The following is a 27,478-nucleotide window of genomic DNA, read 5'->3' as shown; positions in this document are numbered from 1 at the left end:
GGGGTGCCATTTGGGATGCGGACACTAAGAGTTGCTCCTATAGATGACTTATGACTCTATTAGATGTGTTGGGACAACGTAAACAGTGTTTTTCTAAGACTCTCAGCTCAGCTTTGGTGTTCGGTCCTCCTCCAGAGTTGTTGTGATCAAGCTCTTTATTTTTAAGCTAATCTCTGCTGTCACTATTTGGGATATAACGTTCGTGTGGCATATTTCTATGGTGAATGTTATGATGGTGAAATTGAATTTATTATTGGTGTCACAGACGAGTACTGTATTTTTTTGGTGTGGTTCTATGATATCAGTAGTTTTGTTATGGGGTTGTTGTAACACATTTTGAGAGTTTTTAACAGGGAGTGCAATATCAGTATGATTATATGGCAGAATACAGTACTGATATTAATGGTAGATCTGCATCTGCACCTCATACTAACGTTATATTTTCAGAGACTTCTTCTTTGCTCTTTGCGTGTTTTATCTCCCAACACCTGAACAGTGAGACACCCCCTTGTCCCTGATTGGACTAATCTGCTGCCTCTTAATCCCTATGGTGCTCTAACCTTGGAATTACCCATTTAGGGAAACTGATAGGGGGGATTGGTATTAGTGGCTTTACTGTGACCAGTCGTGTACTCCTGTATAAGGCTATTATATTATCATCCTATGTCCTGATACAGAGGAGGGCTTGGTTGCATGTCTCTTAAACACAATTCTCACACAAAACTCAATGAAATAAAATATATTATTATAGATTAAACTGTTTGGATCGACATAATATTGAGGAGTCTGTAGAAGGCTTTGTAGCATGAAGGCAGATACATTTCTATATTAAACTGTTTGGAAGGTTTATTTGGCTTGAATCTAAAATGACAGATTGTTTACGTTTTAAACATGATATGCCTCGCAGCAGCCGTGTTGTCATGGTAATAATAGTATGTAGCATGGAAAGCCTAAAACAGAAAAGGTTCCAAATCTTGTAGGCTTAGGGCTTCTATCTATCTCTGGTAAAAGCCACTGGCACGGTAAGTGACAGTTCTAATAAGCTACAGGCTTTGCTAGTGAGCATCCTGAATGGCATCCTGGTCAAAAGTAGTCCACTATATAGGGAATAGGATGCCATGCTGGACACACACAACGTAACGGCTAGGCTACAGCACCCTAACGCCCTCTGCTGTTACGTTGGCTGACCCAAAGAGACTCTGTAATCAACTGCAGAGGGCGTTAGGGTGCTGTATAGGGGTAAACATACTATATAAAGAGACAGAGTCTCTTTGGGTCAGCCAACGTAACGGCTAGGCTACAGCACCCTAACGCCCTCTGCTGTGGTGACAGAGTCACTAGAGGTTTTAATGTCACGTGCACAAGGACAGTAAAATACATGTAATGCCCAGCTGTAAGCCCAACCATGCAGTAGCCTAGTTGACTGACCCAAAGAGACTCTGCAATCAACAGCAGAGGGCGTTAGGGTGCTGTATAGGGGTAAACATACTATATAAAGAGACAGAGTCTCTTTGGGTCAGCCACGTAATGGCTAGGCTACAGCACCCTAACGCCCTCTGCAGTTGGTTACAGAGTCTCTTTGGGTCAGCCAACGTAAAGGCTAGGCTACAGCACCCTAACACCCTCTGCTGTTGGTTAGAGTCTCTTTGGGTCAGCCAACTAGGCTACAGCACCCTAACGCCCTCTGCTGTTGGTTAGAGTCTCTTTGGGTCAGCCAACGTAACGGCTAGGCTACAGCACCCTAACGCCCTCTGCTGTTGGTGACAGAGTCACTAGAGGTTTTAATGTCACGTGCACAAGGACAGTAAAATACATGTAATGCCCAGCTGTAAGCCCAACCATGCAGTAGCCTAGTTGGCTGACCCAAAGAGACTCTGCAATCAACAGCAGAGGGCGTTAGGGTGCTGTATAGGGGTAAACATACTATATAAAGAGACAGAGTCTCTTTGGGTCAGCCAACGTAATGGCTAGGCTACAGCACCCTAACGCCCTCTGCAGTTGGTTACAGAGTCTCTTTGGGTCAGCCAACGTAAAGGCTAGGCTACAGCACCCTAACACCCTCTGCTGTTGGTTAGAGTCTCTTTGGGTCAGTCAACTAGGCTACAGCACCCTAACGCCCTCTGCTGTTGGTTAGAGTCTCTTTGGGTCAGCCAACGTAACGGCTAGGCTACAGCACCCTAACGCCCTCTGCTGTTGGTGACAGAGTCACTAGAGGTTTTTAATGTCACGTGCACAAGGACAGTAAAATACATGTAATGCCCAGCTGTAAGCCCAACCATGCAGTAGCCTAGTTGGCTGACCCAAAGAGACTCTGCAATCAACAGCAGAGGGCGTTAGGGTGCTGTATAGGGGTAAACATACTATATAAAGAGACAGAGTCTCTTTGGGTCAGCCAACGTAATGGCTAGGCTACAGCACCCTAACGCCCTCTGCAGTTGGTTACAGAGTCTCTTTGGGTCAGCCAACGTAAAGGCTAGGCTACAGCACCCTAACACCCTCTGCTGTTGGTTAGAGTCTCTTTGGGTCAGCCAACTAGGCTACAGCACCCTAACGCCCTCTGCTGTTGGTTAGAGTCTCTTTGGGTCAGCCAACGTAACGGCTAGGCTACAGCACCCTAACGCCCTCTGCTGTTGGTGACAGAGTCACTAGAGGTTTTAATGTCACGTGCACAAGGACAGTAAAATACATGTAATGCCCAGCTGTAAGCCCAACCATGCAGTAATCAATAACAATGTCAATCTGAGAATAACAAGGTAGAACAAAAACACACAGTAAATACAAAATACGAAGAACATGATAAAGTAAGTAAACATACTATATACAGGGTCAGTTCCAGTACCATATTATAATGTACAGGGATACTGGATCTATAGAGGTAGATATGTATAGGGGTAAACATACTATATACAGGGTCAGTACCATATTATAATGTACAGGGATACTGGATCTATAGAGGTAGATATGTAGAGGGGTAATGTGACTAGGTGTCAGGATATATGACCAACAGAACAGCAACAGTGTATATGATGATGATTTTATATGAGTCGGTGTGCGTGTGTGTAGAGTCAGTATAAATGTATGTTGTGTGTGATCAAATTATGGAGTGAGTGTTTGCCCACACTGCATAGCCGCATCCCACATGGGAACTCCGGTCAAAAGTAGTGGAGCAATAAGCACATGGGCTTTTCAGAGCTCTGCAGCTTGATTGGATATGTTTTGTTGTTCTGCACGTTTTTGAGAGAGAGAACCACACACACACACAGCATATGAGAGAGCGAGAAAGATAAATACAAATACGAGGTGTAAAGAAGGGAGAGAATCAGGAGATAGGAGAGGAACAGAAGGAGCGTGCCGTTGAGCTTTGTTGCTATAGACACACGAGGACGATTACTAGAAGAGAATCTGACAGTATTTCCGGGTCAAGGAGCAGTGCAGCACTGGTGTACACACGTTTCTACGTGAGTCTTAAAAGTAAGTCAACTTTAATGCCGTTATTTGTAAATATGAAATGATGAAGCGTTCAGGTAGTCTTCCAGCGAATTGCTGTGTTTAGTTGCAAAGTGTTTTATCACCGGTGACGGGTTATTTGGCCAGCTAACATGGCAAGCTAGCTAACCCTAACACCCCATGCACACATTCAATCGATGCTGCTTGCTAGCATAACTTGACTTACACTGATCAAGCTGTTTTGTAAACTACATCATAACCAAGGCAAATAGACTGGTAAATGTTATTGTTTTGTATAACTTACCTGCGTTAACTGAACTGGCTGTGTTTCATTCTGCAGACGGCTTTTCATGACGAAGTGGTTTTCGTGTCCGAGAAGACAGGAAGATACAACACCGTGGAAAAGGTCTTTATTGATCAGGTAGCTAACGTTAGATGAGATCACCATAAAATAAATCACTATCAATTTATCAAATCACATAAACAACAATCATTATCAATTGATCACCAGTCAGTGTATGTGAATCACTGATTTTAATACCCCTTCCTCCACGTGTGCTGGGATTGGCTGCCAATTTGGATAGACAACCTATGAAACATAGTACTTTAGCCAACATATATTGTAAAAGTTTACTGTTAGTTTTTAATCCAGGCTTTATCCCCTTTAGGCTCAACGTCTGGCCCTACAGAGGGAGATAGACAAGGAGTCCCAGTCCACGGTTTCAGTCAGATCGCTGGTTTGTATCTGGTTCTGTGTTGCTCTCCAAAATGACACTGACTGCATCCCAAATGCCACCATATCCCCTATTTAGTGCACCACCTTTGAACCAGGACACATTGGGTCAGAAGAAGTGCACTATATAGAAAATAGGGTTCAATTTAGGACACACACGGTCAATATCAATATTGTGTCCATTTTAAACCGAAAATGCATTCTCTACAATGTCCTTGGAAGTGACTGCTTCTTTCAAACAGATCCGTATTGTGGGATGTTTATTTTTCTCAGATGGTCCAAGCCGACACAGGCAACAGGAACGTTACCATGAAGAAGACGAACAAGAAGAGTGGGAAGGACACCCATGCTGAGGATGAGATCTCAGAAAACACTTCCATAAACCAGGGGAATAGCGAAGGAGTGAAGAAGAAGAAGACGAAAGTAAAGACTCTGGTAGAAGAGCAGATTTCATCCAATGGGGAATGGGGGAATACGGAAGGAGAGCAGGAGAAACAGAAAGGAAAGAAGAAGAAGTTGTCGTCTGAGACTGACACCAACGGTGAGGAAGTCATGACTAATGGAAATGACGGAGGAGGGTGCGGCCAGGAGAAGAAGAAGCAGAAAGGTGTTAACACTGTTAAAACGGAGCTACAGACAGAACACAGTGGATTAAAGGATGAGAAAGGAGTAGTGGAAAATGGGCAGAAGCTGAAAAAAAAGAAGCTCTCTCAGGCAGAAGAGACAGAGATCGGTGTTGTCAAGGTAGAGGAAGGAGAGGTGATAGAAATAAAGAAAGGCAAGAAAAAGAAGGGAAAAACAGAGGAAGAAAAGAAAGTGAAAAAGATCCCTAAAGCTGCTGAACCAACAGAGAGTCAGGAGGAGGAAGAGGGGGAGATGAAGAAGAAAAAGAAGGGTAAGAAGAGAGCAGTCGCTGAGAAAGGAGAGACTAAAGAGAGAGAGTGTGGAGAGGCAGAGAAAGAAGTGGTAGTAAAGAAGAAGAAGAAGGGAGCTGAGGCTACAGTAGTAGTACAGCAGGAGGAACAGAATAACACCAAAAAGAAGAAGAATAAACCCAAGTCCTCCAGCAGCGCTGCAGACACCACCATGGAGACGGAGAGAAAGGAGGAGGGCAAGAAGAAGAAGAGAAAGGCCTCTGCACTAACAGAGGAGGAGGATGTGTTGGTGGTGGACAAACGGAAGCCCAAACATATGAAAAGGGTGGACATGACAGGAGTAGTGGAACAGGTGGAGGTCGGAGAGAGCGAGGGAAGGAAAAAGAAGGTGAAGAAGAGCTCTGAGGTAGAGACAGAAATGGAGGACAGCACCCCTCACCAGAAAGGGAAGAAGGTTATGACAAAGGGGAAAAAGAAGATAAAGGTGGAGAGCTGCGACCCTGAATACCAGGAGGTGAGTTAAAGGGGTTAAGGGTCAGAGGTGAAGAGGTTATCAAATCATGGGTCTCCTTCAGCAGGGTACACCGTTGTGGAACGTTCAGATAGACATATATGATGTAGAACAAACATGTCTCTCTGACATGTAGAATGAGGAATCATGTCGGCTCTATTCCTGACATTTCTATCTGAAATGGTCAACAATGTTTGCCTCTGGAAGGTGGCCCTGATTCTAGAGCCATTTGAAAGGTCCTTGTTGAAAGCATTGTAAAAACCAATGCTCTGACCCGCACCCAGAATGCTGGAGGTGCCGACTAACAGAATAGTTAACTGTTAAATGAATATATGGATGAATGGATAAAAGTGTTGACTTTCTTACTTAATTGTTTCTACTTAAAGGTATTAAAACGCTGACAGTATCAGTCTGTAGTTGTCTGATATGTTGTTTTGCTCCAACCCCCAGAGGGACCAGACGGATGTGGTTTTCCTGTCAGAGACCAGGGGAAACGCCTTCGAGATCAATATTGATCAGGTAGATCGCTAACGACCCATTAGATCTATTTGGATCCTGTGAATCCCACTTGCCAGTCAGTCCACCAATCCAACTCTGTCACTGTGAGAAAGAGAAATGTAATTTCTTCCTGGTCTGAATTAAACATTGTATATTGATTATGTAACTATTTATGAATAAATTATGAATGCATTATATTATGCAAATGCTTATTAGTGAATGCTGTTGTTTGACTGTAGCATTGTGTTTAATCAATGACATGTTGGACACACACCAACCAATATAAATGCTCTATACTGATTAAGTAATACCCTGTAATAATATACATGGCGCTAGAAGCATCCGAGGACTTTAAGCTGGACTGTGTGTGGCGCTGGCTCCAGAGTAGTGCCTGGTCTGTGTCAGGGATACTCCCAAGTGATTGCAAAGTGATTCTGCTGTTTTTCCAATAATCAGATCTTTTGCCAATAACTGGTAAAAAAATCAAATGGGCAGCCATTGAAGCACACGTGGATTTGAGTATTTTTATTTTTTAGACTAGGAGTACAGTAAATAGAATCACCAACCACATGTTATAGAGTATATGTTGTGTACTATATAACATGGACTATAGAGTATATGTTGTGTACTATGTAACATGGACTATAGAGTATATGTTGTGTACTATGTAACATGGACTATAGAGTATATGTTGTGTACTATATAACATGGACTATAGAGTATATGTTGTGTACTATATAACATGGACTATAGAGTATATGTTGTACTATGTAACATGAACTATAGAGTATATGTTGTGTACTATATAACATGGACTATAGAGTATATGTTGTGTACTATATAACATGGACTAGAGTATATGTTGTGTACTATATAACATGGACTATAGAGTATATGTTGTGTACTATATAACATGGACTATAGAGTATATGTTGTGTACTATATAACATGGACTATAGAGTATATGTTGTGTACTATATAACATGGACTATAGAGTATATGTTGTGTACTATATAACATGGCCTTCATATAAAACGATGGTCCTATTACATTCCATAGGGGAGACGCCTGGCCCTGCAGAATGAGATCGACCAGAAGTCCAATCCAGTCCAACTCAAAGCAGCACCGGTACCATCGGTCAGTACTCTTATGATGTCAGGACACCAAGGTGTACCCCAAATTTGGGGTCACATACCAACTCTTCTCTGAAAAAAATCATTATGTCGAATATAAATATTACAAACCGTGTTCTTCTTCTCTTCCAGGGTTTGGGCCAGTGGGGCACTGCCCAGTTTGACAGTTCCGACCAACATAGTAAGTTCCTGCGGTTGATGGGCGGCTTAAAGAAGAGCTGGCAGCCAATAGCAGCGAGCGGTGCGACGGGAGGGCGGGCCAACATGGCGCTGACTAAAGACGGACAGCAGAGTTTGCAGCAAGGCCTACTGGGGGAGTTTGAGCGTGCTCAGTCGCGCCGCATGGACTTCACGGGAAGGGGGGCGGGACTTGGGTTCTCGGCGCCGTCCAATAAGAAGTTCTCAATTGACATCAACACAACCCGATCGGTGCGCTTCGATGACTGAGTCGGGACGGACCCTTGAGTGCGTGTCTAGCATCCAAAATGGATTTGGATGAGTGTGTGTGTACCTTTTCTCTTGCAGGGTCTTGGGAGTGTCTGTCGGTGAATGTGGTGTGTATGAATGTATATACGGTACCAGTCAGAAGTTTGGACACACTTACTCATCACAGGGTTTTTCTTTATTTTGACTATTTTCTACATTGTAGAATAATAGTGAATACATCAAAACTATGAAATAACACATATGGAATCATGTAGTAACCAAAAAATCTAAATATATTTTATATTTGAGATTCAAAGTAGACACCCTTTGCCTTGATGACAACTTTGCACACTCTTGGCAAATATTTTAATTTGATATTTAGACTTTTTTTGGTTACTACATGATTTCATATGTGTTATTTCATAGTTTTGATGTCTTCGCTATCATTCTACAATGTAGGAAACAGTCAAAATAAAGAAAAATCCTGAAATGAGGTGTGTCCAAACTTTTGACTGGTAACAAAAATATAAATGCAACAATTTTGATGATTTTAACAAGTTACAGTTATAAAGAAATCAAAAATAAATCCATTAGGCCTTAATCTATAGATCTCACATGACTGGGCAGGGTGCAGCCATGGATGGGCCTGTGAGGACATTAGGCCTTAATCTATAGATCTCACATGACTGGGCAGGGTGCAGCCATGGATGGGCCTGTGAAGACATTAGGCCCTAATCTATAGATCTCACATGACTGGGCAGGGTGCAGCCATGGATGGGCCTGTGAGGACATTAGGCCTTAATCTATAGATCTCACATGACTGGGCAGGGTGCAGCCATGGATGGGCCTGTGAGGACATTAGGCCTTAATCTATAGATCTCACATGACTGGGCAGGGTGCAGCCATGGATGGGCCTGTGAAGACATTAGGCCCTAATCTATAGATCTCACATGACTGGGCAGGGTGCAGCCATGGATGGGCCTGTGAGGACATTAGGCCTTAATCTATAGATCTCACATGACTGGGCAGGGTGCAGCCATGGATGGGCCTGTGAGGACATTAGGCCCTAATCTATAGATCTCACATGACTGGGCAGGGTACAGCCATGGATGGGCCTGTGAGGACATTAGGCCCTAATCTATAGATCTCACATGACTGGGCAGGGTGCAGCCATGGATGGGCCTGTGAGGACATTAGGCCTTAATCTATAGATCTCACATGACTGGGCAGGGTGCAGCCATGGATGGGCCTGTGAGGACATTAGGCCCTAATCTATAGATCTCACATGACTGGGCAGGGTGCAGCCATGGATGGGCCTGTGAGGACATTAGGCCCTAATCTATAGATCTCACATGACTGGGCAGGGTGCAGCCATGGATGGGCCTGTGAGGGCATTAGGCCCTAATCTATAGATCTCACATGACTGGGCAGGGTGCAGCCATGGATGGGCCTGTGAGGACATTAGGCCCTAATCTATAGATCTCACATGACTGGGCAGGGTGCAGCCATGGATGGGCCTGTGAGGACATTAGGCCTTAATCTATAGATCTCACATGACTGGGCAGGGTGCAGCCATGGATGGGCCTGTGAGGACATTAGGCCCTAATCTATAGATCTCACATGACTGGGCAGGGTGCAGCCATGGATGGGCCTGTGAGGACATTAGGCCCTAATCTATAGATCTCACATGACTGGGCAGGGTGCAGCCATGGATGGGCCTGTGAGGACATTAGGCCCTAATCTATAGATCTCACATGACTGGGCAGGGTGCAGCCATGGATGGGCCTGTGAGGACATTAGGCCCTAATCTATAGATCTCACATGACTGGGCAGGGTGCAGCCATGGATGGGCCTGTGAGGACATTAGGCCCTAATCTATAGATCTCACATGACTGGGCAGGGTACAGCCATGGATGGGCCTGTGAGGACATTAGGCCCTAATCTATAGATCTCACATGACTGGGCAGGGTGCAGCCATGGATGGGCCTGTGAGGACATTAGGCCCTAATCTATAGATCTCACATGACTGGGCAGGGTGCAGCCATGGATGGGCCTGTGAGGGCATAGGCCCACCCACTGGGGAGCCAGATCCAGCCAATCAGAAAAGGCTTTTCCCCCACAAAAAGGTTTTATTACACAGAAATACTCCGTTTTATCAGCTGTCCGGGTGGATGGTCTCAGACGATCCCGCAGATGAAGAAGACTGAACGTTGAGGTCCTGGGCTGGCTTGGTTACGAGGTCTGTGGTTGTGAGGCCGTTTGGACGTGCTGCTAAATTTCCGAAAATGACATTGGAGGCGGCTTATGGTAGAGAAATGAACATTAATCTTTGGCAACAGCTCTGGTGGACATTCCTGCAGTCAGGATGCCAATTGCACACTCCCTCAGAACTTCATCTGTGGAGTGGCCTTTTGTCCCCAGCACAAGGTGCACCTGTGTAATGATCATGTGGTTTAAACCGCTTCTTGATATGCCACACCTGTCAGGTGGATGGATTATCTTGGCAGAGGAGAAATGCTCACTAACATGGATGTAAACGTATGTGTGCACAATGAGAGAAATAACATGTGTGTGTATATGGAACATTTCTGGGATCTTTTATTTCAGCTCATGAAACATGGGACCAACACATTCATATTGTTCAGTGTATAGGAGTACTGTGTGACATAAAGCTGCTGACATTGAACTGAAAGCTGCACCTATCCACCTGTGGTATCAATGAGAGCAGAACTGTGTGTGTTTCTGCCTTCTGACTGGTCCAGTATGTGACCAGTATGTGATGCCTGAATGGCACCCTGAATAGTACATTACTTTTGACCAGTGGGCCCTGTAGTGCACTACTTTTGACCAGCGGCCCTGTAGTGCACTACTTTTGACCAGCGGCCCTGTAGTGCACTACTTTTGACCAGCGGCCCTGTAGTGCACTACCCTTGACCAGCGGCTGTATGATATGAGAAGGTTGTTAACGTCCTGAATGGCACCCTGCATAGTACATTACTTTTGACCAGTGGGCCCTGTAGTGCACTACTTTTGACCAGCGGCCCTGTAGTGCACTATATAGGTAATAGTCTAGTACGGTCAACTAATGCCTTAACTGAACATGACATGATAAAAACTGGCAGTGGATAAGCTGTCAATTAGACACATTTAAACAGCATAGAATTGTTTACACACAGTCAACAAGTGGACATGATGAATGATGGTCAGTTGGGGCTCTCTTATATAAAGGATTTCATTTTTTTTAAAGACCTCTTTAAAATGAACCGTTCTGATAACAGGTAAATAAGTAACATTGGAACAGGGTGAGTAGTTCATACATGATACACTTTATTTGACTCCTAAAAACACATGTGCCTCTGCTGACAAGTACAGGAAGAAATGAGAGACGAAGACACATTAAGTATTGTTTTGAAACGACAGAAGAAACAACTCTTGGAGAGAACCAACTAGACATCTCCGTTTCTCTGACTTGGTGCAGAAAGGTCCTCGTGGTCGTATGAGTCTAACGGTGCCGCCACAAAACGACACTTTCAATTCCAGCTCTTCGCTTCAACATCCCAACTGTTAGCCGTCTAAGGTCCAATCCCAAATCAAGCCCTACTCACTATAGTGTAGGGTTTAAGGGTCGAATTGGGCCTGTCTGTACTGGTGACTGTCACCCCAGGGCTGTGGACTGATTCTATACCCCCCCCCAAAAAAAAGTGCACTCATTCACTACCCCTCATGGATTTAAAAGGAAAGGACTGGTGGAAGAGAGATGCTAGTAAATCCATGGGGGATACATGAGAGCACAGTTCAGGGAGAAGGGTATTGGATCAGAAGGTGACCCCGGATGTTATTCATTCCTGCTTCTAAAGGGCTAGTATTGTAGCCCAGTAGATTCCTCCCTCTACAACCTTACAGCAAGGCAGCATTTCTCTCTCACCTGGTTCTACAAGGCTACAGTAGAGGTGCAGGCTTTTATTCCAGCCCAGCACTAACGAGACTGAGTCAGCCAATCAAGGCCCCAGTGATCAGTTGAATCAGGTGTCCTAGTGCTGGGTTGGAACAAAATCCTGCACCTCTACTGTAGCCCTCCAGAACCCAGAGGGAAAAAAATGCTGCTTTGCTGTAGGTTGTAGGAGGAGGAATCTACTGTTGAGGTATCCCCCCTGAACATATGGCTCTGTGTGTGTGTCGAGGTATCCCCCCTGAAAATAAGGCTCTCTGTGTGTGTGTGTGTCAGGTCAATGACCCGTGTACTAAATAAGCATGTCCAAGCATCTGTACATGACCTCTAAAATATTTTGGTCCTTTGTACACACAATGCATCGTTCACAATCCAAGTGTGAGTGTGTTTGTCTCTCTATCAGAGATAGGGAAGCTGTGTGTTCCTTGAGGAAGGGAAAGGGGTCCCTGCTGGAGAGGTGAGGGGTGCACGCCGCCCACTGGTCCCTGCTCAGGCCTGCAGATACTCAGGTTGCACCCTGGCCACCTTGCGGAACTCTTTGGCGTGCGTCCGTGGGCACTGCATCTCACACCAGCTGATAGGCACCATCTGGGCTCCTGAGAGGAAGGAAACAGAAATATACTACTGATAGGCACCATCTGGGCTCCTGAGAGGAAGGAAACAGAAATATACTACTGATAGGCACCATCTGGGCTCCTGAGAGGAGGGAAACAGAAATATACTACTGATAGACACCATCTGGGCTCCTGAGAGGAGAGAAACAGAAATATACTACTGATAGACACCATCTGGGCTCCTGAGAGGAGGGAAACAGACATATACTACTGATAGACACCATCTGGGCTCCTGAGAGGAGGGAAACAGACATATACTACTGATAGACACCATCTGGGCTCCTGAGAGGAGGGAAACAGACATATACTACTGATAGACACCATCTGGGCTCCTGAGAGGAGGGAAACAGAAATATACTACTGATAGACACCATCTGGGCTCCTGAGAAGAGGGAAACAGACATATACTACTGATAGACACCATCTGGGCTCCTGAGAGGAGGGGAAACAGAAATATACTACTGATAGACACCATCTGGGCTCCTGAGAGGGAAACAGAAATATACTACTTGACAAGTGTCAGTTGGTTTCAGTTAACCAAGGATTGTGTTAAGGAGGGTAACCTAGGGTTAAAGACAGCCCTAGGCTAAGAACAGCAGTGTTGTTGTCATGTGACCAGTCTCACCTGCTTCACTGTGGGCTACCACCACCCCCAGCTCGTTCTCTGCTGTGGTCAACAGGTAGTTGGACTGGACGTCTCCCAGGGAGATCTGGGGGTCAGGAGGTTAAAGGGCAACACTTGGAAAGGCACAGAATCAGTCATCTTGATCACATAATGAGTAGTTATTTGGGATGCAAGGTGATTCATAGATCAGTGGTTTTGTGCGTTCTGTCTGGCTGATCTCGAACATTCACAATTTAACATTTAAGCAATATGGTGAAAGCTACACTGCACTAAGGGAATAGAACCAGCCCAATATCAGTCACTGGTTGTCTGTCCCTGTGTTACTACCTAGTTACTGAACTGGAAAGACTGTCAAATGGAAGGATACGACTTTAGCCAGGACGATGTCTCCAGGACGGAAGCTTTTATATGTCTCCACCTGCAAGAGGTCAAAGGTTATAGTGGTTCCCAGTCTATTACAATTAAAAAATGAGCTAAGACGGTATGACGCCATGCTATACAGTAACAGACGGTATGACGTCATGACAAACAGTAACAGACGGTATGACGTCATGACAAACAGTAACAGACGGTGTGACGTCATGACAAACAGCAACAGACGGTATGACAAACAGTAACAGACGGTATGACGTCATGATAAACAGTAACAGACGGTATGACGCCATGATAAACAATAACAGACGGTATGACGCCATGATAAACAATAACAGACGGTATGACGTCATGACAAACAGTAACAGACGGTATGACGTCATGACAAACAGCAGACGGTATGACGTCATGACAAACAGCAGACGGTATGACGTCATGACAAACAGCAGACGGTATGACGTCATGACAAACAGCAGACGGTATGACGTCATGACAAACAGTAACAGACGGTATGACAAACAGTAACAGACGGTATGACAAACAGTAACAGACGGTATGACAAACAGTAACAGACGGTATGACGTCATGATAAACAGTAACAGACGGTATGACGTCATGACAAACAATAACAGACGGTATGACGTCGTGACAAACAGTAACAGACGGTATGACGTCATGACAAACAGCAGACGGTATGACGTCATGACAAACAGTAACAGACGGTATGACGTCATGACAAACAGTAACAGACGGTATGACGCCATGATAAACAATAACAGACGGTATGACGTCATGACAAACAATAACAGACGGTATGACGTCGTGACAAACAGTAACAGACGGTATGACGTCATGACAAACAGTAACAGGCGGTATGACATCATGATTAACAGTAACAGAAGGGTCTATATGATACCAAACATGATATTTGGTGGTCAAACAGTGGGAATTTTAGATTGATTCAAAAACATACCCTGTCTTTTTCTGTTGCTCGTACATCTTCTTTCCTGTGTATATTAGTGTAGTAAACAGTAGATTAGTTTTGAAGGTTATGGCATCCTGTTCCCCATATAGTCCCAAATGGCATCCTATTCCCTATATATAGTCCCAAATGGCATCCTATTCCCTATATATAGTCCCAAATGGCATCCTATTCCCTATATATAGTCCCAAATGGCATCCTATTCCCTATATATAGTCCCAAATGGCATCCAATTCCCTATATATAGTCCCAAATGGCATCCAATTCCCTATATATAGTCCCAAATGGCATCCTATTTAGTGTACTACTTGTGACCAGAGCCCATAGGTTGCCATCTGGACCCCAGACAAAAGTAGTGCACTGAATAGGGACTAGAGTGGCATTTGGGACACTCCATGAGAATAACAGTAATAAGACAATCCCTGTTACCTGATGGTTCCTCTAAAACGGTCCTTCAGTGGTGTGGAACCAACGTAGAGGATGTGGACCTTGGCAAACCTGGGGTTGATACTGGTCACCTGGACAGGAAGGGAGACCGATCAGGGCGGTTATCAATGAGGTTAAACACACACACACCTATTGTTGAGAGCTTGGATCAGTGACAAGAGCACCTCATCTATCAAGCCTCAAAAGTATTCTGTCCGGTTTAATCCAGGTGATGTGGTGCTAAAAAGCTGTGCACGTGGGTCTACAACAACTACCAGGGTGTACAAGAAGTTGACACGGGCACGTCAAGAGCTCTCCAAACCTCACCTTACAGGTCACTATGGCTCCTACATCTGGTAGTAGCTGAGCCTCGGTTTCTCTCACCACCGAGATGACTGGTAGCTGCAGACACACACACACACACACACACACACACACACGACTGAAGTGTCAATGTAAAGACAAGGAAGGATTAAGGTGTGAACATGTTACATTTCGTTCCCACAACACTGCATAATTCCTCAGGGGTTCCAAGTGAACAAACCTGGAGTGGTTTCTCTACTTCCAGGAATGTTACACAATAAATAACCATTGACATGAGTCCCACACCCAAACCCAGCCCCAACTGCTTTCCCCCATGCCAATAAACCAGCCACTCCCCTGTAATCCCCTCCTCCTCCTTTCACCTCCTCTCATCGTCCCTCCCCGTCACACTTCTGATCACACCTCATAAATCACATCTCATTTTAAAGCAGACACTCTTATCCAGAGCAATTTCCAGTCAGTTTTTTCCAACTAAGGTAGGTGATCCCGTGCAGCTCAGTTGGTAGAGCATGGTGCTTGGAACGCCTGGGTTGTGGGTTTGATTTCCACGAGGGACCAATATCAAAACGGATGCACTCAAGTCGCTCTGGAGAAGTGTGTTAAATTAGTCAAATTATTTAAAAAATGTAAGACAACCACATATCACAGTCACAAGAAGTAAAACCCCTCAATAAAGCAGCTATAATCAGCACTAGTCAGAAAAGACAAGTGTTGTTAGTGCTTAAAAGACCAGCGCAACAGGGGTGTGTTCATTAGTGGCAGACTGTAGCAAAATGTTTGGCTGTTTAGTGTTTACTCTAGGAAACAAACGGAATGGGGAGGAAACTACCTGAATTTGTCCAATAGAAACTTGTTTTTTATGCAAAGGGTTTTTTAAGTAAATATTTAGCAAGAGACCAAATGTTTTGTGTTCTGTGACTAATGAATACACCCTGGTACACCCTGCTGTCCCCATCTCACCTCCTCTCCTTCGTTCTTCCTGAGTACGTAGCCTGCTAGCGAGGAGTATATGTAGCCGTGTCGTAGGTACACCCCAGTACCGGGCATACAGTCTTCTGTGCTGCATAGCCTATCACCTGCAGGGAGAGAGAGATGTATACACACACAGGGAGAGAAACATTTGAACTTTTCGCAGATATCCAGAGACTTACAGTCACTGCTTTCAACTAAGGTAGGTAAGACAACCACTATCATTACAAGTAAAGACAGACAGACATGTTTTGTGTAAACAGAGTCCTGTACTATCACATTTCCAATAGTAGAATATAATAATAGTCTGACAAAAACCATCAGAATCGCTAAATCACTCAAGAGTTTCTCGTCCCAGTTCCTGACAGACATATGCGTATATCAAACGACAATCAAAATAAATCACTGCCCTTATAATTGACATTTCACTGACATTTAGTCGACATGAGAAGTCCCCGGGGTTAATTCAACATTTGCACGTAGAGTCGATCAAAACAAGAGATGGAACGCTTGGAATTAGTGGGCTCCCGGTTCGCTCCTCCCCGAGGCGGTGGGCAGGGCACTTAAAAAATGTGATGTCTTCTAGGTACTTTTCAAGCCCAACATCGCTAGCTAGACCCCACAAGCTCGTAATTTAGCAAACGATGTCATGCCTTGTACCAAGTGACTATGCATTGCGTTTGTATTTCACATAATGTGGAATAAATACACTAGATTAGGTCACGCTAGTTAGCTAGAAAACAGTCAAAATAGACTGAGTTAGTTAGCTACCTAGCTAGGCTAGAACGTAAACGAGCATGTGGTGGCACAGCACGCATTTCCCGTGCTAGAAAGCTATAAATAGCAATATAACCTTCAAAAACACATTGCCTAACGTATTTGTCTAATGGTCTCAAATGTGAAAAGAATGCCATTATCAACTCATTTAAAAGTTTGTAATGTCAGACTCACCTGGAACACACAGCTTCATGGGCGACATGTTTCAAGAAGAGCAGAACGCAAGCCGATTGGATGTGACCTGGAGCTCAAGTCTTTGATGGAAAGGTTGGTCCGCCATCTTTGTTGTGGTTTTCCGGATGAAGTCAGTGTCCTGGTTCTGAGTGCATCAAGTCTAAAGCGACCTTCTCTCCGTTCCTTCACCTACACTCATTAGAACTCTCATTTAAGATGAGTGCAGACAGGGAATAAAGAACAAGAGATGTATCCAGTATCAATGGAAATGTTTTTGTTTTAGAGCAAATTAGAAAATAGTGCAGCCAGACATGTCAGACAGAAACGAACAGGCAAGAGGAGAGAGAACAGCTGCAGGGCTCACGTTTGTTGTAATTGCTCCAGAGCTTGACTTCTGCAGGAGCTGAGTACCAGCACCTACATTGTTCTACTGCCTGAGATCCTGTTCCTCTTATAGAATATTATCTCAAAGTATTGTGGAGCTCCTGCACCTAAATATAAACAGTACCAGCACCCAAAATGAGTACTGGCACCTATATCAGTCCAAGTCCAGCACTAAATTGCAGCATACATGTAATCAGCTCAACTCTGCCAAGTCAAGAAATATGCAGCTTGTGAAACAGACAAGGGACACAGTCATTTGACAGCTCATATTTATTCCACACAGAACACTAAGCACAGGTCAACAACATGGAATTATAATGAGTGGAAGGGGAATAGAACCTCTCCTGAATGAGGACGCCCATTTTACCCATTCTAATTCTATGGTCAGCAGTACAGTACAGAACAAGTCTGCCTGCCCCTTTTAACAATAACCATCAGAACCATGATAACATACTGTTGCCGTAGAGATACAACAATAACAATGAGATTCAATGTTTCCTTTTTCAAACGTTACCGTCAATGTTTACATACATGTTCACTCAGTGCAAAACTACATGGCAGTAGAAAGCACACTATCATTTTACATATTTAGATAAATACTATATATGATGGTCCTGATTCTGTGTTTTTGGATACTGTAAATACTCTATTAGCTGGTCCCTATCCTGTGTGTTTTTGGTCAACTCAAACAATCTTGATCAACTCATATTATGATGATCCGTACAATCCAGTATTACTGATTCCTATTGGCTGTGTAATACTGACATCTCAATGTGCAGGAAAAATATATGTGCAGGAAAACAAAGACCTATCAAATCCACCTATAGTGTGAGTGTGTGTGAGTGTGTATGTGTGTGTTATATACACATATCTGTCTATGTGTAAACATGATAATGTAATGTCACGCTGTGTGAGTGATTATTATCATTATAACGTGTCCTAGCCGCACCGACGCCTCCTGACCACGCGGGGGCGCTGTGTCTATTTCTTGGCCTTGCCCTGGGCAGCCACAGCCTCCATGGCCTTCTTCACTGTCTCCTCGTCTCCCAGGAACTGCATGGGCCCTACAGGCTTCAGGTTCTTGTCCAGTTCATACAGGATGGGGATCCCTGTAGGCAGGTTGAGCTCCATGATGGCCTCCTCTGACATACCTGGAGGTCAACAACAATAACAACAACAATCAGTAACATATACAACTAAACACTGGGAAGGTTCAACTCCATGATGGCCTCCTCTGACATACCTTGAGGTAAATAACAAGAACAAGTCAACAATAACAATCAGAAAAACAACAATATCAGTAACATATCATTACTCTGGCATGACCACTGGAACATGAGTAAGCATTGAGATGTAGGGAGGTTCTTTCTCCCTCCCTCCCTCCCTCCCTCTATCTATCCATCCCCACCCCACTGCCCCTAGTGACCTACCCTCCAGGTGCTTGACAATGCCTCTGAGACTGTTGCCGTGGGCGGCGATGAGAACCCTCTTCCCGTCCTTGATTTGGGGCACGATTTCATCGTTCCAGAAGGGCAGCGCCCGGGCAATAGTGTCCTTCAGGCTCTCACAGGACGGCAGCTGATCCCCCGTCAGGTCGCCATAGCGACGGTCCTGCAGGAAAGAGAATGTTAGTGCTGCAAAGTCAAACCCTGTTAGCCCAAGTCTGTATGGCTGACAACATGATGTCTAATCACAGAATATGAGTTCAGTGATGTTGTAGATGTGTGTATGCCTCTATGTGCATGCTTCTGTGTGCCTGCTTCTGTGTGTGTACCTCTGTGTGCGTACGTGCGTTCCTGTCTGTATCCGTATCCCCTGTGTGTGTATGTGTGTCCGCATCCCTCTCACCTGGCTTATGTTGTTGTAGAAGTTGTGCTCCTCCTCCATGGGAGGAGGCGGGGTGTCATAGCTCCTCCTCCAGATCTTAACCTGGGCCTCGCCGTGCTTCTCCGCTGTCTCTGCCTTGTTGAGCCCCGTCAGGCCTCCGTAGTGGCGCTCGTTGAGGCGCCAGGTGCGGTGGACAGGAAGCCACATCTGGTCGATCCCGTCCAGGACCAACCACAGAGTCCGGATGGCTCTCTTCAGGACTGAAGTGTAGCACACATCAAACTCATAGCCAGCATCTGAGGAGGAGAGAGAGAGAGAGAGAGAGAGAGTGGGTACATCTCAAGTGGTTTCCTCGTCTCCTTTCCTTCATCTGCACAGAGGTGAAAGAATTACAGGTTACAGTAAATAGCTGGTAGGCATCCACCACCACCATATTACTTATGCAGGTGAAGGAAAGGAGACAAGGAGAGGAGTCCACTTCAGACTATTGAGATGCACCCTTATTTCTTATTTTGGGGGCGAGTTGCTTTAGGCTATCCAGGCTAGGCTATAATGCTAGGCTATAAGCCAAACACAACCTCAATTTGACCAGCTACACTACAGAGAGAACAGACATGCTTTCAGGTTGTAGGGGCTGATAACTGTTCACATTATGCCACCGTCCCTCAAGTGATGGTTTAGATAATGCTGCAGTGACACAACTACCTGTTTCCTCAAGCCGCGCCTTGCGTAACGGGAATAGCCTGCCCTACGATCTGTCAGCAAAACTCTCTATGGCCCTCCATGCACCGTGTTAATCCTACGAGAGAACGAAAGAGAGATACATTATACTGTGTAACATTATAGACCGGGTCACCTTTTAGCGCCTGTCCTCCTCTCTTCGCCTCCTGCTCCCCGGTTTCACTGAGGTCTGCGTCGAACCATCCGCAGAAGCGGTTCTCCTGGTTCCAGCAGCTCTCTCCATGACGGATCAGAACCAACTTGTACGCAGCCATCTCGAATCCGTGACGTTTGAATCGACCTCCGCTGTATTTTCGGAAATTTAAGAGCAACAATCTTGTTGTCAAATGCGGAGAAAATCCCCGCAGTAGTGTCGTGGCTGATATGAAATGAGGATTCGGTTCGAGAGGTTACCTAGGCTGGCTGTTCTGTTGTGAACTTGAAAGCTCCTTCTGAATAATGCCGACAGACTTCCTGCCGCGCTAGACCAATCAGAAACCCTCTCGTGTGCGGTGCGGAGGAAACGAACGCGCAGTGGAGCACGTCAGCCAGTGATGTTCAGTGGATAGAAAGCACAGTAGCCTAGGCGACCATCGTATCACAGTGATGAAATTTTAGGCCTATGTTTGGTGTATGCGTAGTATTGAGATACTTTATGGGTAGCCTATTATTGTATTGCTTGTTTTATATGTATTATAGGCTACTAATATGCTGCCATATCTTCTTCTCTCTGTCCCTTGCATGAAAAAGGACGTTTATTATGTCACAATATAAGGCCATGATAATGACACACTCTTTTTGTATTGAAACAACTTTATTGATAACTCATTTCAAAAGAGATCTGCAACAACCACCTGATACCAATCTATCCAATCTGACAGCAGACTGTAAGGGTGGCAGTCACCATTGTGTAAAGAGAACCGTAGAAACTTGGTATGCAAGCAAGTGTCTAATCAGTGAGTCTTGTAGAGCGGCAGTCTCCTGTGGAGTCGTGACTTGGTCTTCCGTCTGAATCGTCCCAGCTGCTCTCTGTACTCCCTGTGGAGCATGGGAACATAGCCACGCGGCTCACACAGCTCCTAGAAAGGCAGATAAATAGACAGGCAGACAGACAGACAAACAGGCAGACATATTGAAAGACAGACAGGCAGACAGACAGACAGGCAGGCAGGCAGGCAGGCAGGCAGGCAGGCAGGCATATTGAAAGACAGACAGGCAGACAGACACAGACAGACAGACAGACAGACAGACAGACAGGCAGGCAGGCAGGCAGGCAGGCAGGCAGGCAGGCAGGCAGGCAGGCAGGCAGGCAGGCAGGCAGGCAGGCAGACAGGAACAAAGGGAAAATGCATTGTGTCAACAACACTCTGCGTTGTAACTAGAAACAATGCTCTTGTTTATTCAGAGAGTCAAGGGAAAATGAGAAATGCTTAAAAGAGAGTTTGTGATTCACTGCTCTGAGACATCGAATATGAAGAAGATACTGTTTCACTTCATAGTGATTTTAGTACAATACCTCCAGCAACCTTGTCAACAGGTGAAGCTGTTGGACTGACAGGGATCCAGGCTCAAGTGTCAGTCGTAACTATCCCTCCCCCCTAAAATTTGCTACACTATTATAAGTAGGAAGTATACATTGATTATGAAGAAACTGTCCTATTACATCTCAGTTTAAGACATGCTTCATAATGTAGCGACTGGACAACCCTCTTGGCGTAACGCTGGTTAAGTTGTTGTAGTGACAGCGATCGGAGCTACCCCTGAATTCGCTACAATGATGTACTTAGGAACCGTACCGGGTAGCAGGAGTAGAAGTGTCTGTAGCCCCCCTCCAGCAGGTACAGCTCAGGGTAGAAGAGCAGAGGGTAGAGGGAGGCATGGAGCGCTCTGTCCAGCTCTCTCAGGTAATGACATCTACAGGAGAAAGGTGAGAACAGCCAGTATCAGGATCCAGAAGTTGTGTATGTTTGTGGGATGAGGGGGTGCATGCAGCGTGTGGGTGGGAATGTGTGTGTGTTTCTCTGTTTGTGTGTGTGTTTGTGTGCAGACGAGTGTGTGTGTTGTTCTCTTACAGCCGTGGGCCCCTCTCTGATGAGAACTCGCAGTGGAACACAATCAGTTTCCGTGGCGATGACCCCTCCATGGGTGACCCCTGTTCTGGTGGCGTGGTACCACTTCCGGGTGAATGTGACTGTGAGCTGGACCTCTGTAACACTCCACCCATGGAAGTATCACTGACGCCTGGATCTGGAGCCTGTCCAGGGGGGCTGGTGGGAGCTCTGCCCCAGGAGGAGAGCTGGTAGAGGGCAGGGAGCTGGAGTAAAGCCCCCTGGATCTGAGCCTCAGTGTGGAGGTTGTCTGCCCCCTATGGGACACATGGAGAACAACATAAATATATAAATGTATATATAGTACCAGTCAAAGGTTTGGACACATCTACTCATTCAAGGGTATTTCTTTATTTTTTAAATATATTCTACATTGCAGAATAATAGTGAAGACATCAAAACTATGAAATAACACATATGGAATCATGTAGTAACCAAAAAAGTATTAAACAAATCAAAATATATATTAGATTCTTCAAAGTAGCCACCCTTTGCCTTGATGATAGCTTTGCATACTCTTGGCATTCTCTCAACCAGCTTCACCTGGAATGCTTTTCCAACAGTCTTGAAGGAGTTCCCACAGCACTCCGTTACTCTCCTTTTTGGTCAAATAGCCCGTACACAGCTGGAGATGTGTTGGGTCATTGTACTGTTGAAAAACAAATGATAATCCATCCCACTAAGCGCAAACCAGATGGGATGGCGTATCACTGCCGAATGCTGTGGTAGCCATACTGGTTAAGTAAGTGTGCCTTGAATTCTCAATAAATCACAGAGAGTGTCACCAGCAAAGCACCCCCACACCATCACACCTCCTCCTCCATGCTTCACGGTGGGAACAACATGCGGAGATCATCCGTTCACCTACTCTGCGTCTCACAAAGACATGGCGGTTGGAACCAAAAATCTCAAATTTGGACTCATCAGATCAAAGGACAGATTTCCACCAGTCTAATTTCCATTACTTGTGTTTCTTGGGCCAAGAATGTCTCTTCTTATTTTTTGTGTCATTTATTTGGGCTGCAATTTCTGAGGCTGGTAACTCTAATGAATTTATCCTCTGCAGCAGAGGTAACTCTGGGTCTTCCTTTCCTGTGGCGGTCCTCATGAGAGCTAGTTTCATCATAGTGCTTCATGGTTTTTGAAACTGCACATGAAGAAACTTTCAAAGGTCTTGCAATTTCCCAGAATGACTGACCTTCATGTCTTAAAGTAATGATGGACTGTAATTTCTCTTTGCTTATTTGAGCTGCTCTTGCCATATTATGGACTTGGTCTTTTACCAAACAGGGCTATCTTCTGTATACCTTGTCACAACACAACACAACTGATTGGCTCAAACGCATTAAGAAGGAAAGAAATTCAACAAATTAACTTTGAACAAGGCACACTTGTTAATTGAAATTAAATACATTCCAGGTGACTACCTCATGAAGCTGGTTGAGAGAATGCCAATAGTGTGCAAAGCTGTCATCAAGGCAAAGGGTGGCTACTTTGAAGAATCTCAAATATAACATATATTTTGATTTGATTTGTTGAACACTTTTGGTTACTACATGATTCCATATGTGTTATTTCATAGTTTTGATGTCTTCACTATCATTCTACAATGTAGAAAATAGTCAAAATAAAGAAAAACCCTTGAATGTGTAGGTGTGTCCAAACGTTTGACTGGTACTATATATAATATATAATATATTTATAAATATAATATATTTATTATATATAATAATAATAAACCTTGACCATAATATGACCTACTGTATGGGCCTGCTCATCTGAGTCCTCTACATATATATATACAGTATGTGTGTGTAGAGGACTCAGATGAGCAGGCCTATACAGTAGGTTATAAGTTATCAGACCAGTCAGTCGGTAACTTATTATGTATAATAAAATACATTTCATCAATATTATAGTCAAGGTTTTGGTTTATTTCTCTATTTGGTTTACTCAAAAAACATCACCCTGATGTGTCCACCGTGGTACTCATAAGGGTAGCGACAGTCTATGATGAGGAAGTCTCCCACTGTACCGCTGTACTGTCCTCTTAGCAGAGACGCCACCTGCAGGCCATCAGGAGAAATGCACCTCCAGTTTACCACAGCAACCTGGCAACAGTACGAGCAGGAGACAACCCTCTAGATACCATCGCTAACAGGATGCTGAAGTCCAATAAGCAGTGTTGTAGTCCACATATGTATCTGATGTGGATATCCTGTATGATTATGATGAAGAGGATGAAGGAGAATATAGAGAGAACATAGAGAGTGGGAGTGGAGGAACAAGGGAAGGAAGGAAGGAAGGAAGGAAGGAAGGAAGGAAGGAAGGAAGGAAGGAAGGAAGGAAGGAAGGAAGGAAGGAGAGATGGAGGAAAGGAGAGGACTTACTGTTTGGGCTGAGACGCAGTGAAGATCCTGGTGTTCCACTCTCTCTACTGGTAACAGTAGTGGCTGTGGACACACACACACACACACACACACACATTAAACATATTGTTCTAGCACAGCACTAACACACCAGATTCAGCCAATCAAGGGCGTGTCCTAGCCTACTATCACCCAGCTGGGGGAAAAAAATATTTTTTTACAACGTTGTGAAAATGTTGATGTGAGGTTGCACACCTTGCTGTAATCTCCTGTCAGGGTGTGGTCCTCCATGGTAGAACCCAGGAGCCTACTGGGAGGGAAATGCCGCCTCCTGGCCCTGACCCGCCGTACAGAGAGCAATGCCTGATGAGATACATTGTTTTTAACCAGACTTCATGAAACTAATATGACACAAATGGGCCCCAGGTTTATAGGGGGATCCTATGTTTATCATTCTCTACCCTCCTCCCCGACGTGTGCACTTGTATGAAGGGGTGCAAACTTCAGGAAGCGGGGTAGAACATTGGAACACTGCAAATGGATCTCACCTCAACATCTGGCAGCTCCACGTCACCCTGACGGACACGCAAGGCTCCGCCTCCTGGCGGGGAACTCTGACCTTGACATCTGAGACCCCTGACCCCTTGGTCTGACCTCTGAACTGCAGCGCTGCAGAACCGGGTCGACAGCTTCACACGCAGACGCTTCTGGACAACCAGAACCAGAACATCACATGATGATGTTCCTGAATATAGTTAGAGCCCAGAGTTGTTCCAGTCAGGTCACTCTGTTCCAATTCCAGGACCTTATTGATTATTATTCCCTCAGTTTCTGTGTAAATACTCACCATTTTAGGAGCAGAACATGCAGGGGAGAGAAACCTATAAAGTAAATGGTACAATGATTGAAAATGTAATTCAGACAGCAGACAGGATGTGCTGAGGGAAGGATGGCTCCTAATAATGTCTGGAATGGAGTCAATGGAATGATATCAAACACATGGAAACTATGTGTTTGATGTGTTCCATACCATTCCATTCATTCTGTTCCAGCCATTACTATGAGCCGTCCTCCCCAATTAAGGGATCATCAGACGCCTGTTATTTGTAGGCACCTAATAATCACTTTGCAATTTTTGCTAATAGAATCCATGTGTCCTCACCTCTCTCCCCTTCTCCTGTTCCCGGAGTCTGTTAGGACATTACCTACATAGAGAGAATATTGTGGGAAAAAATCTTTGAGAATCATTTATTTATCAAAAGGGAAGCTACACATGTAAATGATTCACAAACTGAAAAGTCATGCTCAACATAAGATATACAGAGATTTAAATTCTGGACAACCTGGATTTAAATCTCAATATTTTTGTCTCAAATTGCACCCTATTCTCTATATAGTGCACTACCTTTGACAGGGGCCTACATAGGGCTCTAGTCAGAAGTAGTGCACTATGTCGGGAACAGTGTCCCATTTGGGATTGAACCAATAGTTCTGCGTCTGATGCACTCTAACTCTACCCAGCGTCATCAAGCCACGAGGAACCGCTAATCATTCATTTGTATATTTCCCCGTCTGTCATCCAGAGCTTGCCCAGACCTGTCGGCGTCTCATCTCCCTGGGGGGCAAGCCCTCTGCCACAAGTCGAACCCGGCGTGGGCCCAGGGGGACTGGGAGTCACTAGCTCCGGCGTCAGTCGCAGCTTTCTGCGTGGGGTGTCGCTGTGGAGTATGAAATTAAAGTTTGTTTTTTAACTAACAAAGATCAAAAGATGTTCAACTATATAACAACTGGACTTGATAGTCTCCAGTCGCTCTGTTACGCACAACGTCCCAAACTGCCCACATTGTATTACTTATATTATTCCACATCTCCTAGCCTACACATAGCTTTCTTTAGCTTTTAAGTAACCGTGATAACTGTGTGTGTACTCACGCGCCGTCGTGGCATCGGAGGCTCTTTAGACTGAAGGAGAGCTCGGATACAGGTGAGGGTCCGGTGCCCGGTGAAGGTGACAAGCTCCAAACGGTCTCGTTGTGTGAAAGACCCGGTAGTGCGTCTCCCGGAGAGATTTCATTCCCAAGTACATTGAATGTCTCCATTCCTCGTCGCCTATTCTATCATAAAACAAGACCAACGAATTATGGTTATTTAGAAGTAATCAAGATGTGCCTCAATTATGTTAAACGTCAAGCGTAAAACTACAATCATGCGTCAAATTAGAACCAGCGAACATACCTAAGTCTACACAATATGCATACTATCAAGATACACTATTTGTGAAAAGCTTTTCCAAAAGTGTTCCCAGGTCTCACCTGTGTGATGATGATTATGTTATGGGTCTCCATCCTACCATCACAGCAGAGCTGTTTCATTCAGCCCCTTCCCCGTGGCAACCGTGGTTGCTACAACAAGCCAGCTAGACCGGGCATGCATGGGGCACGTCCCCGCCACTCTCACCAACCAAGCGGCCCTGTTTATCTCTCATTTTTCCCAAAGTGTTTACTTGTTCACTACCCTTCACTGATTTGAAAGGAAATTACTAATACATATACTGTTGGTTTTGTTTAGCCTATACCCATACAGTCCTTTAATGAATACTTATAGAAACTCTCCGTCTATCCCATCCTCCACCAATTCAGTGCTTTTAGATTTGTGGGAAGTAGTGAACGAGTAGTGAACCTTTTCTACTTCCGTAGAAAGGAGATGGGACGCACACATAGCCGAGTCACCAACCCAAAACACTGACCGGCCAGGTGGCCACCCACGGTGACTGTGTTGGTGGTGGTTCGTTCCCGTGGTAACCTATCTGCGGGATGATGCGGCATTTGTTGTTATTATGAGGAGCTCCTTCACCTCATGGGGCATATTAAGTTACACAATAAATAAACAATAAAAAGTTACACAATTGCCTACAGGCTAAGTACGAAAAATTAATGTTGAGACTTCGAAAATGTGGCCTATGTCCTTCACTGAATAGTAGGCTAAAGTTGGTGATATAAAGGTGTTTGGATGTATGAAGATATAATGTGATATTAGGCATTTCATGTTATCACATTTCTGACACAAGGCCTATCTGAGACTAACTATACACTGTTTTATTATCTCTCAACTTCTTGGTTAAATAACAAATTACATTCTAATTCTTCTCCCTCTGGAAATTAATTCATTTGGTCATCATTTACCACTAGTCCATTGATCTGCAGCCTTTCTACAAAATCTATAGCCCTATACTATG

General features: G+C 44.7%; 4 protein-coding genes across 9 annotated transcripts; 1 reads left to right on the top strand and 3 right to left on the bottom strand.

Moving 5' to 3' along the window:
* The first annotated feature begins 2,715 nt into the window (after positions 1-2,715).
* On the top strand, positions 2,716-8,224 carry LOC116359030 (lysine-rich nucleolar protein 1-like). Of its 2 annotated transcripts, none has more exons than XM_031811686.1 (7): positions 2,716-3,471; positions 3,788-3,868; positions 4,116-4,184; positions 4,454-5,569; positions 6,017-6,085; positions 7,124-7,201; positions 7,330-8,224. In XM_031811686.1, exons 4-7 carry the CDS (start codon positions 4,454-4,456, stop codon positions 7,642-7,644), a joined length of 1,578 nt encoding a protein of 525 aa, XP_031667546.1. In that variant the 5' UTR covers positions 2,716-3,471; positions 3,788-3,868; positions 4,116-4,184; the 3' UTR covers positions 7,645-8,224. The 2 variants fall into 2 exon arrangements, with proteins under 2 accessions (XP_031667546.1, XP_031667547.1); XM_031811687.1 differs by having other exon boundaries at positions 3,183-3,471; positions 3,788-3,853.
* Positions 8,225-10,926: 2,702 nt separating this feature from the next.
* On the bottom strand, positions 10,927-17,086 carry LOC116359032 (exosome complex component CSL4). Of its 2 annotated transcripts, none has more exons than XM_031811694.1 (8): positions 16,836-17,086; positions 15,876-15,991; positions 14,919-14,993; positions 14,595-14,683; positions 14,157-14,190; positions 13,179-13,229; positions 12,812-12,896; positions 10,927-12,168 (listed from the first exon to the last, which is right to left on the bottom strand). In XM_031811694.1, the coding sequence occupies exons 1-8, from the start codon at positions 16,861-16,863 to the stop codon at positions 12,062-12,064; spliced, it is 585 nt and encodes a 194-aa protein (XP_031667554.1). In that variant the 5' UTR covers positions 16,864-17,086; the 3' UTR covers positions 10,927-12,061. The 2 variants fall into 2 exon arrangements, with proteins under 2 accessions (XP_031667554.1, XP_031667552.1); XM_031811692.1 differs by lacking the exon at positions 10,927-12,168 and adding an exon at positions 12,316-12,669 and having other exon boundaries at positions 16,836-16,967.
* Positions 17,087-17,471: 385 nt separating this feature from the next.
* LOC116359031 (phosphoglycerate mutase 1) lies at positions 17,472-20,275 on the bottom strand. Its single transcript, XM_031811691.1, has 4 exons — positions 19,903-20,275; positions 19,068-19,342; positions 18,650-18,830; positions 17,472-18,370 (listed from the first exon to the last, which is right to left on the bottom strand). Exons 1-4 carry the CDS (start codon positions 20,039-20,041, stop codon positions 18,201-18,203), a joined length of 765 nt encoding a protein of 254 aa, XP_031667551.1. The 5' UTR covers positions 20,042-20,275; the 3' UTR covers positions 17,472-18,200.
* Positions 20,276-20,561: 286 nt separating this feature from the next.
* Positions 20,562-26,872, bottom strand: LOC109880858 (M-phase inducer phosphatase 1). Of its 4 annotated transcripts, none has more exons than XM_031811688.1 (12): positions 26,556-26,872; positions 26,176-26,357; positions 25,840-25,961; positions 25,406-25,448; positions 25,091-25,124; positions 24,792-24,950; positions 24,499-24,606; positions 24,265-24,327; positions 23,842-23,985; positions 21,839-22,131; positions 21,563-21,680; positions 20,562-20,845 (listed from the first exon to the last, which is right to left on the bottom strand). In XM_031811688.1, the coding sequence occupies exons 1-12, from the start codon at positions 26,613-26,615 to the stop codon at positions 20,720-20,722; spliced, it is 1,452 nt and encodes a 483-aa protein (XP_031667548.1). In that variant the 5' UTR covers positions 26,616-26,872; the 3' UTR covers positions 20,562-20,719. The 4 variants fall into 4 exon arrangements, with proteins under 4 accessions (XP_031667548.1, XP_020328628.2, XP_031667549.1 ...); XM_020473039.2 differs by having other exon boundaries at positions 26,176-26,352; positions 26,556-26,871; XM_031811689.1 differs by having other exon boundaries at positions 23,842-23,940; positions 26,556-26,870.
* Positions 26,873-27,478: the final 606 nt, after the last annotated feature.

This window comes from Oncorhynchus kisutch, unplaced genomic scaffold, assembly GCF_002021735.2.
Source record: "Oncorhynchus kisutch isolate 150728-3 unplaced genomic scaffold, Okis_V2 Okis01b-Okis20b_hom, whole genome shotgun sequence".
Taxonomy (NCBI): Eukaryota; Metazoa; Chordata; class Actinopteri; order Salmoniformes; family Salmonidae; genus Oncorhynchus; species Oncorhynchus kisutch.
Note: the sequence above shows the minus strand (reverse complement) of the source record. Positions and strands in the feature narration are given on the sequence as shown.